Genomic DNA, 14,673 nt, shown 5'->3' on the forward strand with positions numbered 1-14,673 from the left:
GAAAAAATAAGGGGGAAATCCAGTTATCATCATAACAGGTAGTAAGGGAAATCTCTCAATGGAAAAACTCTTTAGGAGTTCACTGTCAAAGCTGGGATTTTTCATCTCTCAAAAAAAATTGATTCACTTCTTTTTAAACATAGTATCTAATTTTTGTTGAGGGGAACATGTAACTGCACTTCATATGACTACATTACTGGGGAAAAATTATCAAGAAAGCTGGTGGAGGGAATACTGAATGACACAAGCTTTACAAAAAATGCATATGCATATTTTTCACAGTCTCCTAAAGCTGCGGTGAAGGATCTAGGGGATCACAACTGGTGGTCCAGAATCAAGTTGGGGTTACCCTAAAGTACGAAATTTACCATTTATCCTACTAAATCTCTGCTGGATGAAGCAAAATCTTTTTCCCCACCACCACTTACAGGCATCTGATTTGCAAGGTAAGAAGTGAAAATGTATCTTTAGACAAAATCACATAATTTTTTTTTCATTTTACGAGCAAAAGTCCAGAATAAGTTGCAGTCCATGAAACATGAAGAAGCACTGACCCTTTATTTTATTATTTTTAACATGTTTTATGCTTATGTGTTACTGATGTGCTGCTACTTTGTGTGAGTTCTGACTGTACACACAACTTTACCTTTTTAGCTTTGTTTCCTTTGTAGTTGCCTGCTCTGTCAGAGATGGAGAATTAAATTTGGAATATTCCCTGCATGAGAAAATTATGATGTGAACATCAGCTTTTTCCTGTAAACATATTACTGCACAGATATCACTATAGTACCTCAACCTTGAGGTGATACATAGTATAGGAATGCAGAATGTGAAAACACTTGAGAGAGAGAGAGAGAGGAGAGCACTATCCCCAGAACACTATATGCTATGGAGAGGTGCAGAACAAGAGATGTGATGGTGGTAGAGGAGAGGGGGGAGTGCTGGTGGTTGAGAAGAAACACACACTAAAAATGATGCAGGAGAGGGAGAAGGGAGCAGTACAAAGTGACGTTACAGGTAGAGGAAAGCAACAGCACTAGATGAACCTTCGTTTTCCCTTTCTCCATGGTTTCACTGACCTGGACACCTATAATGGCAAATCACTAATGCAGGCAGGACTCAGCTGGAGGGCATTATTTGAGCTGGACCAAAGATTCTGTCAATAGATCTCCCCAAGGAATTTCCCATAATTTCCTAGTCTCTTTACAAAGGACACAGCATTCCGTTGTGCTGAGACCAGGGACGTTGCTAGGGGTGGCTATTGGGGCTATAGCCCATAGCCCTGAGTCTCTTGCTGCAGGGTCCCTGCCTAATCAGCAGGTTGCAGCTGCTGCGGCAGGCAGGCAGGCTACATGAGATAGGCAGAGTAAAGGAGAGAAGCGAGCAGGCAGACAAGCAGAGATGACATCTCTCTCCGCCCACTCCACATCTGCGTTCTTCCACCCTCACATCGCGGTGGAGTGGAGGTCACGTGCTTCCTGTCATCATGGAGCTCCACTTTGCAGCCAGAGCCCCTTGTTTCAATGTCGGAGGTGCGGCGGGGAGCAGTGAAATTACATCATCTCTCACTGCCCGCCCCGCATCCCCGCTTTCCTGCTCTCACTAAATGGACCAGTGCTGTCAGCCTGCCACCAATGCAGCGTCAATGCATATTTGGTGGCACTGGCTGGCATGTCAAGTGACAATCCACATCAGTTGGCAAGTGACAACCCACATCTGGTGGCCGGTGACATGGCAAATGACAATCTGCAAATGGTGGCAGGAGATGTGGCAATCTGCAAATGGAGCCAGGAGACCTGGCAAGTGACAATCTGCAAATGGTGGCTGGTGACGTGGAAAGTGACAATCTGCAAATGGTGGCAAGAGATGTGACAATCTGCAAATGGTGGCAAGAGATGTGGCAAGTGACAATCTGCAAATCGCGGCAGGAGACATGGCAAGTGACAATCTGCAAATGGCGGAAGGAGAGGTGACAAGTGACAATCTGCAAATGGTGGAAGGAGAAATGGCAAGTGACAATCTGCAAATGGTGGCAGGGGATGTGGCAAGTGGCAATCTGCAAATGGTGGCAGGTGACGTGGCAAGTGGCAATCTGCAAATGGTGGCAGGTGACGTGGCAAGTGACAATCCACATCTGGTGGCAGGCGACATGCCTGGTGACAATTCACATCTAGTGGCAGGTGACGTGGCAAGTAATATGCTGCATCTGATGACAGGTGACGGTGGCAAGTGACATGCGGCATCTGGTTACAGGAGATGTGGCAAGTAACACACTCAGGGCTCCCACTGATTCTGCAGTATGGTGAGTTGAACCATTTCATTATATATTACAATGTAACAATAGAAATAATGCACTTCAATCATGCTGACACCATATCAACCATGGTGCCATGATGATTGCGCCAACACTAGCCATCACCCGTGAAAAATTGCTTACCACTGGTCTCCCCCGCCGCGGGAATGCAAAAAGGTTGGCGACTGCTGCTATGGGCTCTAGCCCTAGATCTTTTGCAGACCTAGAAACGCCCCTGGCTGAGACAATTGGGTTATGTTGGCAAACAGAAAAAAATCATTGACAGCTAACCCTCTTATAACCCTGTCCCTAACCACTGTGCTTTAGTTTTCTGCCAGTGTCCTTGAAAGAACTACTACTATGTAACTATTAAACTATGTAGAGGGTTCTTTACTGTAAGAACGGCAAGGATTTGGAATTCCCTTCTACAGGCGGTGGTCTCAGCGGGGAGCATCGATAGTTTAAAAAAATATTAGATAAGCACCTGAGCGACCGCAACACACAGGGATATACAATGTACTAACATATAATCACACACATAAGTTGGACTTGATGGACTTGTGTCTTTTTTCAACCTCACCTACTATGTAACTATGTAACTAGGTACATTTTATTTTTTTTGTTTTTATAAATTCTTTATTCTAATTTTGAAAAAATATACAAGCCATATGACTAAAACACTTTGTTTTGCAGAAAATACAACTCCACTGGGTTCAATAACAATACCGCCACATTTGCAACAGTTAATATTATCTTCCAAGTGTATGATAAAGGGATTCCCACTATAAGGCCTCATGCACACTGGACGTTTTTACAGCTGCTGTTTTTGGCTTCAGCCAATAAACTCCCCAGGATGTTGACCTATGTGTCCATGCACACATAGGCTGTTATCAGCAGTTTTTGGCAGGGGTGTTTTTTTTTGGCTGAAAAAAACCAACAGAACTAGTGGGTTTTGAGAGGAGTTTTTCAGCTGTAAAACTGTTCTAACTCTGAAAAAAGCTGAAAAACTCAAATAAAGTGGCTATTCGGCGTTTATCAGCGTTTTTGAGCCATAAGCTTTTGTGGAAGTATCATTTTGTAAAAAAAAATCTAAAAAATACTCATTCTACAGCTACAGCTTTCTACAGCTAATGCTTCTGGCGTTTTTATAACGTCCAGTGTGCATGAGGCCTAACAATCATCCTGAAAACCAGATATAGCAGGCATTGACAGCAATACTTCTCATAATTATTCAAGAGAGCAAGGTATACTCAGATACCCTTTGAGATACCCTTTGAGTGAAGCATGACAAAAACTGTCAACACATATAATATGTGAATAATATGATGATGCAGAATGATCAAGGCATTTGTTGCAATTAGAGTAAGCTGATTGAAAAGGTAAAAAAAATTATTAATGAATAAAAAAAATTGTGAGGGGGGGTGGGAATGGGCACCTCCCCAGCGGCAACTACCTCTTGCAAAAAGCCAAGCCCTCAGAATCAATGGGATCAATCTAGGGCCTGTTAGGTTTGAAGTGGTTGTATAGTCCTATTTTTGACTTTAACCTACAGGTAAGCCTATAATAAGGCTTACCTGTAGGTAAAAAGAATATCTCCTAAACGTGCACGGTTTAGGAGATATTCCCCTCACAATGAGCCACCGAATTCAGCGGCGCATGTGCACAGGGCATTCTCGGCTGAAAGTCTGGCAGATGGCAGACCCTGCCAGGAAGAAAACTCCTGCGCACATGTGTGGGAGTGACGACATAGCGGCTCCGGCCACTCACAGTGCCGGACCCGCGATACCCAGAAGACACGCCGAGGAAACATGTCAGCTCCCTTGGCGTGGACCGAGTGAGATGCCGGCACCTCGTTCTAAGGTAAGTATTTAATAATGAGCTAGTATGTGGTGCATACTAGCTCATTATGCCTTTTCCCTTGCAGGTGTAAAAAAAAAATAGTCAGCGGGTTTACTCCCGCTTTAAGTATCTGCCTAGAGACATCAATGGGCAGTAGTCAGGGAAATATGTGGAGTCAAACCAAGTACAACTAGATATAACTAAACAATTCCTCCTTACCATCGGTGTATAGCACTTTTTCTTCCATGAGTTCAGTGTCACAAATAATCCTTGTAATTTTCATAATGTATTTATTGCCTTTATTTTCATTTTTTTTCTCCAAACAATCCTTTATTTCTATCTAGCGGTAATATTGTGGCATTTCCCTGACTGAGGTATTTTAGGAAAACTCTGCATTATGGCCAATAGATGAAGCTGACAATAAACGGAAATAAAAATATTAGGCAAATTACAGGGATTATTCTTGGCAGCTGTACGAATGCTTGAGACATCCGCACAGCAATTTTTTTTATAATTAGCCCCCTTTAATGTACTGTCTTGGTTAGCCACAGGGTGCTCTCCAGGTCTAGAACCATGGTACAGCCTCTGGTGTGACCCTTTCTCTGAAGACTCATTCTGTAAATTGGCTAGGAAAAGATAATCTGGAATGTGAGGTTTGGGAACTGGAGTTCACATTGTGTCACTTTCCAGACCCATGTGTACTGTACCAGTTTCACATCAGTTGTAGAACTTGTGGTGTCACCCAGTTTCCAATGACTGCCTGTGTAAGTGTGTCTCTTTAGCCCAGTACTTGTCTGGCTACAGGGACTGAGAGGCTGAGTACTAGGACTCCCCCGCTGTACTCAGGGCAGAGCAGACAAAGCTACAGAGAGTTAGCCACAGAGCGATCTTCAGTTTCACAGCAATGGTAAAGTTCCTGGTGTAACCCAGTCTCTGATGTTTCCCAGTGTACCAAAGGGCCTTGGTACTCCACATTTGCTTGTTTCAGATTGAAGGTTTCCTTACCTATCTCCCTTTAGATCATTCTTGAGAGGTATGTAATATTTTGGATCTCTCTAGGTATCCTAGACTTTGGTCTTTACTTTACAAACATTCTTTCTTTGTTGACCACTTAACAATTGCTCTCTCACCAGTTTTTCCTTATGTTGGTTGCTTGGTTGTCCTCTACATTCTTGGGGTCCATAATTTATTCATTCACAAAGCAATCTCCCTTTAGTGCCCTGCCCTGCTCTGGATCGCCAGAGTCTTTCTTGAAGCCTTTCCTTCATAGTGGTGATTTTTGTATTTGCTCCCCTTATCTTTCATGTAGCCCTGCTCTGGCATTTATTTATTTTGGTGTCTTTGTAGTAAGATTTCCACATCTGTTCGATCTCTCAGTGGATTTTGTCAATCTGTACATGGTACACCCCTCTATGTTTATTGACCCTGTGTTCACAAAACCTAAGCATGATGGTTAGGGGCAGGGTTATGCAGAGGCTGACCTGTTTGCCAGCATAAACCTCCTGGTGGCAGCTGCAAAACCCAATTTTCTCAAAACAACTGAATCCTGCGCCCTTAGTGAACACCAAGAAATGCATTTTATTGTACAACAACCTTGTTTTCCTGACAAAATTCATAATCAATAATCGCTTAGCAAATGTTGCTTTTACTAATTATTATGCTTGTTTCAGTGTTTGTTCTTGTAATTTACAGCACAAACAGGGTAAATCATCCATTCATTGCAGCAATGGAAGTAGATATACCCTAGAAGTTGAAAAGATTATTAAAGGTTGGGGGGCGTGACCGGATGGAGAACGAGGAAGGTGTGCATGTGTGAGTGAGCGGGCGTCTCGCCTCGCTCTCCCCTCCACGCTGGTAGTGTACCGCAACGAGCGGCGTCTCTCCTCGCTGACCCGCCGACCCTTTCTGCTGCTAACAGGTCGGATGATGGACACGGAGAGCGGCGCCCAGCTGATCGGATGAACAGGCATCCCCCTCTGCTTACCCCCACGTTATGCAGCAGTGAAAGAGGAGTTTCGATGGAGGTGGGCAGGCTCCCTCTCTGACTGCCACTGAAACCTTGGATTGGGCTCTGGAGAACGAGATCAATGAGGGGAGGTGGAGACTACACTTCAGTTACGTGCAGCAGGGGAGTGATACAATGGGAGATACCACTCAGACAAACGCAAGGAACTGGTGAGAGTAAATACTGCCATGCAGGGTGGTGAGTCTGAACTGCTATGCGATCTGTGATTAAGATATTGTATACAGGAGAAGGAAGATGGATCATTTTTATTAACCACTACCGCGTGTAAACCTTCCTGCTAGTTGTTTCCTTACTGCAATAACCCTGAAAGAACTTTTTGCTGATGAGAATATTGAGAACTGTAAAATCCTTTCTTGGAAGAGACTCTTTAAAGTGCCTGTTTATACATTTAAATGTAGCGGTTGGAACAGGAGATACCGAGGTCTCGGCATAGCTCAGAGTTTGCAGTATAGAGTGCAAAACTGTGCAGTATGTGCCTTTCCACCCTGTGGTTCTCCTTTTCTCCCGCCCCCGGACGAGAGAGCCTGCCATCAATCTTTTCCGTGTAAATCTCCCCTGTATGAAGCTGTTTTTATGCCTCAACACTCAAATCTAAGAACGTCCTGCTTATAAGAGTATTGGGAAATGAAAATCCTTTCCTTAAAAGGACTTTAACCTGCTCTGAAGTGGCAGCCTATATAGGCCATTTAGATAGGCTGGAGCTGGAACTGTCTTGATCTTTTTGGGAATTTTAGAAGTTATGGTATAATTTGTATAAAGTGCCATTTTGTGCCGTGTGTGCTCTCCTATTCCTAGGACCCCTTTCTTTTTTCTCACCCTAGGGTGAGAGAGAAATCAAACATACATATATATTCTGGGGATACTATTTTGGAGTAAAATAAAGTTACCATGCCATCGCACCGAGCGACTAAAGCCAGTCAAGCAGCTGCAGCCGCAAAATTAGAAAAGTATGCCCATAACCCAGGTCAGGGGCCTAGTCAGACTCCCCCAAAGGGTCCGCAACAAGGACAGCAACCCCAAGCTAACAGGTTATCAGGTATCAAAGGCACCAGGAAAAGCCAAGGGCCAAGCCAGTCTCAAATGGCTTTGGAGGAAAAGGAGGGAAGAGCTGACTCTGAGGGTCAAGCCAAGGATGTGAGTTTAGAGGGGGTAACTGGCTCATTGGAGGAGGGTCTGCAGGGGGGACTTGAACCAGAACCGGAGCCAACATTAAGGGAGGTTCTGATGGCAGTCAACCTCTGTAGAGAATCCCTGGGAGGAATGAGCACCCAACTCATCTCTATTCAGGAGGAATTATCGCATATTAGACAGGATATTCAAAGGATCCAGGATAGGACCACAGCCCTTGAGGAGCGGTTGGGCCGGGTTGAAGATGATCTGGCCCCCTCGATAAGGGAATTCAGGTTAATGCAAGAACAGCTAACAAAACAGGATAACAAATTAGACGAAATGGAGAACAGGATGAGGAGGAAGAACATTCGGATAGTAGGCCTGCCAGAAAACTGTGAAGGTTCAGATTCTATAGCCTTCCTGGAGAAATGGCTCAGGGATATGTTTGGTCAGGACACTTTTTCTTCATTGTTCTCTATTGAAAGGGCACACAGAGTCCCCTCAAGACCCCCACAGATGGGTGCCCCTCCAAGACCATTTCTGGCCAAGTTACTGTTTTTTAAGGATAAAGAGACTATCACCCGTAAAGCTAGGGAGAGGGGGAAGATCGTATATAATGGTTCGCGTGTGTCGATCTTCCCGGACTACTCCACAGACCTTCAAAGAAGGAGGGCTAAATTTGGGGAAGTTAAAAGGAAGCTCCGCCAAATGGACATGGCGTATGCGTTATTATACCCAGCAAGATTACGGATAAATGCCCCTGAAGGGACCATAATTTTTGACAATCCTGGACGCGTGGAGGAGTGGTTGGAGTCCCACCCCCGGAGACCTTAGTAGTGATGGACTTTTTGGTTTTTTTTTCCCCTTTTTCCCCCCACCCCCCCCCCCCTATGCTATTGGGGAGGGGGGGGGGAGGAATGTGGGCTCAAATGTAATCCTCTTTTGGTGTAGGCTGTTTTGTTTGGGAAAAAGGAGAGGAAAGGGGAGGGAGAGCTGAGGGAGGGGAGGGTCACGCATGTTCCCCCTCTGGTTGGAGGGGGCGGCGGGGTGCTCACCTCCTGTATCAGTCATATGGGGCAACATTCTTGTTTGGAGTTTTTTGGGGGGAGGGGAGGGGCGGGGTGGGGGGGTGGGTAGGTAATAAGGTTTAAGTAAAAAATGTGGAGTGATTCACAGGCAAGGTGTGTATGGGAAGGTCACAGAAGAAGGCCCCAGGTGATGCCTAAAGAGGCAATGGGAGAAGTGTGTGAGAAAGGAGAATGGTATGGGTGGAGAGAAAGAAGTTTTATGGTGTTTAAAGTTTGATTGGCAGGTGGGAGAAGTATGGAAGAGGTTTATCTTTGTGAGTAGAGCACTATATAGAGCACAATTATTTATAATAAAACAAAGGGCAAAAATGTATTACACAAGAGAGAATAACAAAGGAGGGTCACGAGGACATCCACCTATTAGGAAACAATGGTTGAAGGCCTACCATATTAAAGGGAATAACAAAGATGAGTTATACACACTAGTTTTTAGGTATTGGCACTATAATTAGTAATGAGTGAACGCACTGTATTAGAGGGGAGAGGTCTTACTTTATACTCTTGGAATGTTAGAGGGATGGGGGACCTGAAGAAGAGGATGGCAGTTAAGCTATCAGCTAGGTCTCACGGAGTAATGCTTCTTTTTCTCCAGGAGACACATTTTACAAAAAACACTACTACACAGTTGGGGTGGGGGGAATGCCATATTCAATACCATTCGTGCCATACCTCCTTTTCTAGGGGGGTTAGTATTTTTATTAAAAGAGGGGTTTCATTCAACTGCCTCCAGGTGAAGATCGATGAACAAGGAAGGTATATTTTTCTATATGGTATTTTAGAGGGAAAGACTTTGATTTTGGCCAATGTTTACATACCACCACCATCCACTATGGATATTCTATATGACCTGGTTGAATTTGTGTTGGACAAACCGGAAGTCCCACTGATATTAATGGGAGATTTCAATATGGTCATGGACAAAATATTGGATAGATTCCCTAATGAGAGGGCTCAGCAAAGGGGTATAAGTGAGAGCCGCTTGTCGCAGTTCTTGGGAGAAATGGGTTTGAAGGACCTCTGGAGACTCCAGAATCCAAAATCTCGAACCTTCTCGTGTCTTTCCACCACATATTCAACCCTGTCAAGGATAGATATGATTATGGGGAACGACGAGGCGGTAGCACTAATAAAAAAAATAAGCTATATGCCAAGAAGCCTATCGGACCACTCAGCAATAAAGAGCTTCTTGGATATAGGAGAGAGAAGCCAGCAAAAAGGGTGGAGATTCAGCCCTACCTGGTTGGAGCTTATGAGGGAACCAAAGGAAGTATTGAGCTCACTTAAAGAATTCAAAAATTTGAACACAGGTTCAGCTCCGACAGGGATGGTATGGGATGCATTAAAGGCCTACCTCCGAGGTCTTTTAATACAACAGATGTCTAAAATCAAAAAATAGTTTGGGGAAAGGGAAGAGAATGCCTCAAGGAGTGTGGTAAATTTAGAAATTCAGTATATTAAAAACCCAACATTAGATAACCAGGGAAAATGGATAAAAGCGCAGCAGGAATATCGTCATATAATGCTGGAGAAGGCCGAAAATAAATTTTTATTTCAGAAACAACTAGTATTTGGAGAAGGGGAAAGGGTAGGTCGGATGCTAGCATACCTGGTGAAAACAAATTCTGCTCCATCCATGGTACCAAGGATTAGTATGGCAGAAGGTAGGATATACACTAATAAATCAGATATTTTAGAGAGATTTAGAGCGTATTATGAGGACCTATATCAATCCAACCAGGCCGAGATGAGGGAGGAAATGGATAGATTCTTCAGCCCGCTAGCTATTCCCCAGCTTTCGAAAGAAGATGAACACCAAGTGAACACCAAGAAATGCATTTTATTGTACAACAACCTTGTTTTCCTGACAAAATTCATAATCAATAATCGCTTAGCAAATGTTGCTTTTACTAATTATTATGCTTGTTTCAGTGTTTGTTCTTGTAATTTACAGCACAAACAGGGTAAATCATCCATTCATTGCAGCAATGGAAGTAGATATACCCTAGAAGTTGAAAAGATTATTAAAGGTTGGGGGGCGTGACCGGATGGAGAACGAGGAAGGTGTGCATGTGTGAGTGAACGGGCGTCTCGCCTCGCTCTCCCCTCCACGCTGGTAGTGTACCGCAACGAGCGGCGTCTCTCCTCGCTGACCCGCCGACCCTTTCTGCTGCTAACAGGTCGGATGATGGACACGGAGAGCGGCGCCCAGCTGATCGGATGAACAGGCATCCCCCTCTGCTTACCCCCACGTTATGCAGCAGTGAAAGAGGAGTTTCGATGGAGGTGGGCAGGCTCCCTCTCTGACTGCCACTGAAACCTTGGATTGGGCTCTGGAGAACGAGATCAATGAGGGGAGGTGGAGACTACACTTCAGTTACGTGCAGCAGGGGAGTGATACAATGGGAGATACCACTCAGACAAACGCAAGGAACTGGTGAGAGTAAATACTGCCATGCAGGGTGGTGAGTCTGAACTGCTATGCGATCTGTGATTAAGATATTGTATACAGGAGAAGGAAGATGGATCATTTTTATTAACCACTACCGCGTGTAAACCTTCCTGCTAGTTGTTTCCTTACTGCAATAACCCTGAAAGAACTTTTTGCTGATGAGAATATTGAGAACTGTAAAATCCTTTCTTGGAAGAGACTCTTTACTTGCTTTAAAGTGCCTGTTTATACATTTAAATGTAGCGGTTGGAACAGGAGATACCGAGGTCTCGGCATAGCTCAGAGTTTGCAGTATAGAGTGCAAAACTGTGCAGTATGTGCCTTTCCACCCTGTGGTTCTCCTTTTCTCCCGCCCCCGGACGAGAGAGCCTGCCATCAATCTTTTCCGTGTAAATCTCCCCTGTATGAAGCTGTTTTTATGCCTCAACACTCAAATCTAAGAACGTCCTGCTTATAAGAGTATTGGGAAATGAAAATCCTTTCCTTAAAAGGACTTTAACCTGCTCTGAAGTGGCAGCCTATATAGGCCATTTAGATAGGCTGGAGCTGGAACTGTCTGGATCTTTTTGGGAATTTTAGAAGTTATGGTATAATTTGTATAAAGTGCCATTTTGTGCCGTGTGTGCTCTCCTATTCCTAGGACCCCTTTCTTTTTTCTCACCCTAGGGTGAGAGAGAAATCAAACATACATATATATTCTGGGGATACTATTTTGGAGTAAAATAAAGTTACCATGCCATCGCACCGAGCGACTAAAGCCAGTCAAGCAGCTGCAGCCGCAAAATTAGAAAAGTATGCCCATAACCCAGGTCAGGGGCCTAGTCAGACTCCCCCAAAGGGTCCGCAACAAGGACAGCAACCCCAAGCTAACAGGTTATCAGGTATCAAAGGCACCAGGAAAAGCCAAGGGCCAAGCCAGTCTCAAATGGCTTTGGAGGAAAAGGAGGGAAGAGCTGACTCTGAGGGTCAAGCCAAGGATGTGAGTTTAGAGGGGGTAACTGGCTCATTGGAGGAGGGTCTGCAGGGGGGACTTGAACCAGAACCGGAGCCAACATTAAGGGCGGTTCTGATGGCAGTCAACCTCTGTAGAGAATCCCTGGGAGGAATGAGCACCCAACTCATCTCTATTCAGGAGGAATTATCGCATACTAGACAGGATATTCAAAGGATCCAGGATAGGACCACAGCCCTTGAGGAGCGGTTGGGCCGGGTTGAAGATGATCTGGCCCCCTCGATAAGGGAATTCAGGTTAATGCAAGAACAGCTAACAAAACAGGATAACAAATTAGACGAAATGGAGAACAGGATGAGGAGGAAGAACATTCGGATAGTAGGCCTGCCAGAAAACTGTGAAGGTTCAGATTCTATAGCCTTCCTGGAGAAATGGCTCAGGGATATGTTTGGTCAGGACACTTTTTCTTCATTGTTCTCTATTGAAAGGGCACACAGAGTCCCCTCAAGACCCCCACAGATGGGTGCCCCTCCAAGACCATTTCTGGCCAAGTTACTGTTTTTTAAGGATAAAGAGACTATCACCCGTAAAGCTAGGGAGAGGGGGAAGATCGTATATAATGGTTCGCGTGTGTCGATCTTCCCGAACTACTCCCCAGACCTTCAAAGAAGGAGGGCTAAATTTGGGGAAGTTAAAAGGAAGCTCCGCCAAATGGACATGGCGTATGCGTTATTATACCCAGCAAGATTACGGATAAATGCCCCTGAAGGGACCATAATTTTTGACAATCCTGGAGGCGTGGAGGAGTGGTTGGAGTCCCACCCCCGGAGACCTTAGTAGTGATGGACTTTTTGGGTTTTTTTTCCCCTTTCCCCCCCCCCCCCCCCATGCTATTGGGGAGGGGGGGGGGAGGAATGTGGGCTCAAATGTAATCCTCTTTTGGTGTAGGCTGTTTTGTTTGGGAAAAAGGAGAGGAAAGGGGAGGGAGAGCTGAGGGAGGGGAGGGTCACGCATGTTCCCCCTCTGGTTGGAGGGGGCGGCGGGGTGCTCACCTCCTGTATCAGTCATATGGGGCAACATTCTTGTTTGGAGTTTTTTGGGGGGAGGGGAGGGGCGGGGTGGGGGGGTGGGTAGGTAATAAGGTTTAAGTAAAAAATGTGGAGTGATTCACAGGCAAGGTGTGTATGGGAAGGTCACAGAAGAAGGCCCCAGGTGATGCCTAAAGAGGCAATGGGAGAAGTGTGTGAGAAAGGAGAATGGTATGGGTGGAGAGAAAGAAGTTTTATGGTGTTTAAAGTTTGAGAGAATAACAAAGGAGGGTCACGAGGACATCCACCTATTAGGAAACAATGGTTGAAGGCCTACCATATTAAAGGGAATAACAAAGATGAGTTATACACACTAGTTTTTAGGTATTGGCACTATAATTAGTAATGAGTGAACGCACTGTATTAGAGGGGAGAGGTCTTACTTTATACTCTTGGAATGTTAGAGGGATGGGGGACCTGAAGAAGAGGATGGCAGTTAAGCTATCAGCTAGGTCTCACGGAGTAATGCTTCTTTTTCTCCAGGAGACACATTTTACAAAAAACACTACTACACAGTTGGGGTGGGGGGAATGCCATATTCAATACCATTCGTGCCATACCTCCTTTTCTAGGGGGGTTAGTATTTTTATTAAAAGAGGGGTTTCATTCAACTGCCTCCAGGTGAAGATCGATGAACAAGGAAGGTATATTTTTCTATATGGTATTTTAGAGGGAAAGACTTTGATTTTGGCCAATGTTTACATACCACCACCATCCACTATGGATATTCTATATGACCTGGTTGAATTTGTGTTGGACAAACCGGAAGTCCCACTGATATTAATGGGAGATTTCAATATGGTCATGGACAAAATATTGGATAGATTCCCTAATGAGAGGGCTCAGCAAAGGGGTATAAGTGAGAGCCGCTTGTCGCAGTTCTTGGGAGAAATGGGTTTGAAGGACCTCTGGAGACTCCAGAATCCAAAATCTCGAACCTTCTCGTGTCTTTCCACCACATATTCAACCCTGTCAAGGATAGATATGATTATGGGGAACGACGAAGCGGTAGCACTAATAAAAAAAATAAGCTATATGCCAAGAAGCCTATCGGACCACTCAGCAATAAAGAGCTTCTTGGATATAGGAGAGAGAAGCCAGCAAAAAGGGTGGAGATTCAGCCCTACCTGGTTGGAGCTTATGAGGGAACCAAAGGAAGTATTGAGCTCACTTAAAGAATTCATAAATTTGAACACAGGTTCAGCTCCGTCAGGGATGGTATGGGATGCATTAAAGGCCTACCTCCGAGGTCTTTTAATACAACAGATGTCTAAAATCAAAAAACAGTTTGGGGAAAGGGAAGAGAATGCCTCAAGGAGTGTGGTAAATTTAGAAATTCAGTATATTAAAAACCCAACATTAGATAACCAGGGAAAATGGATAAAAGCGCAGCAGGAATATCGTCATATAATGCTGGAGAAGGCCGAAAATAAATTTTTATTTCAGAAACAACTAGTATTTGGAGAAGGGGAAAGGGTAGGTCGGATGCTAGCATACCTGGTGAAAACAAATTCTGCTCCGTCCATGGTACCAAGGATTAGTATGGCAGAAGGTAGGATATACACTAATAAATCAGATATTTTAGAGAGATTTAGAGCGTATTATGAGGACCTATATCAATCCAACCAGGCCGAGATGAGGGAGGAAATGGATAGATTCTTCAGCCCGCTAGCTATTCCCCAGCTTTCGAAAGAAGATGGGGATATGCTAGATGGTCCTATAACGATCGAAGAGATTCGGCGTATAGTACAAGAAATGGCAGGTCAGAAAGGCCCAGATGGCCTTCCGGTGGAGGTTTATCGTCACTTTGGTGAGGTATTAATCCCTG

General features: G+C 44.6%; 1 protein-coding gene across 3 annotated transcripts in view; it reads right to left on the reverse strand.

Moving 5' to 3' along the window:
• LOC143982349 (transcription elongation factor A protein 2-like) overlaps positions 1-14,673 on the reverse strand; it is an 82,812-nt gene that overhangs the window by 26,757 nt on the left and 41,382 nt on the right. For all 3 annotated transcript variants that reach the window (XM_077480985.1, XM_077480984.1, XM_077480987.1), the window contains exon 7: positions 647-715. In XM_077480985.1, coding sequence (XP_077337111.1) covers positions 647-715 — 69 coding nt within the window. The remainder of the gene's footprint in view (positions 1-646; positions 716-14,673) is intronic.

Source organism: Lithobates pipiens, unplaced genomic scaffold (genome assembly GCF_037356315.1).
Source record: "Lithobates pipiens isolate NorthernLeopardFrog02 unplaced genomic scaffold, aLitPip1_a1.2 Scaffold_16, whole genome shotgun sequence".
In the NCBI taxonomy this organism is placed as follows: domain Eukaryota; kingdom Metazoa; phylum Chordata; class Amphibia; order Anura; family Ranidae; genus Lithobates; species Lithobates pipiens.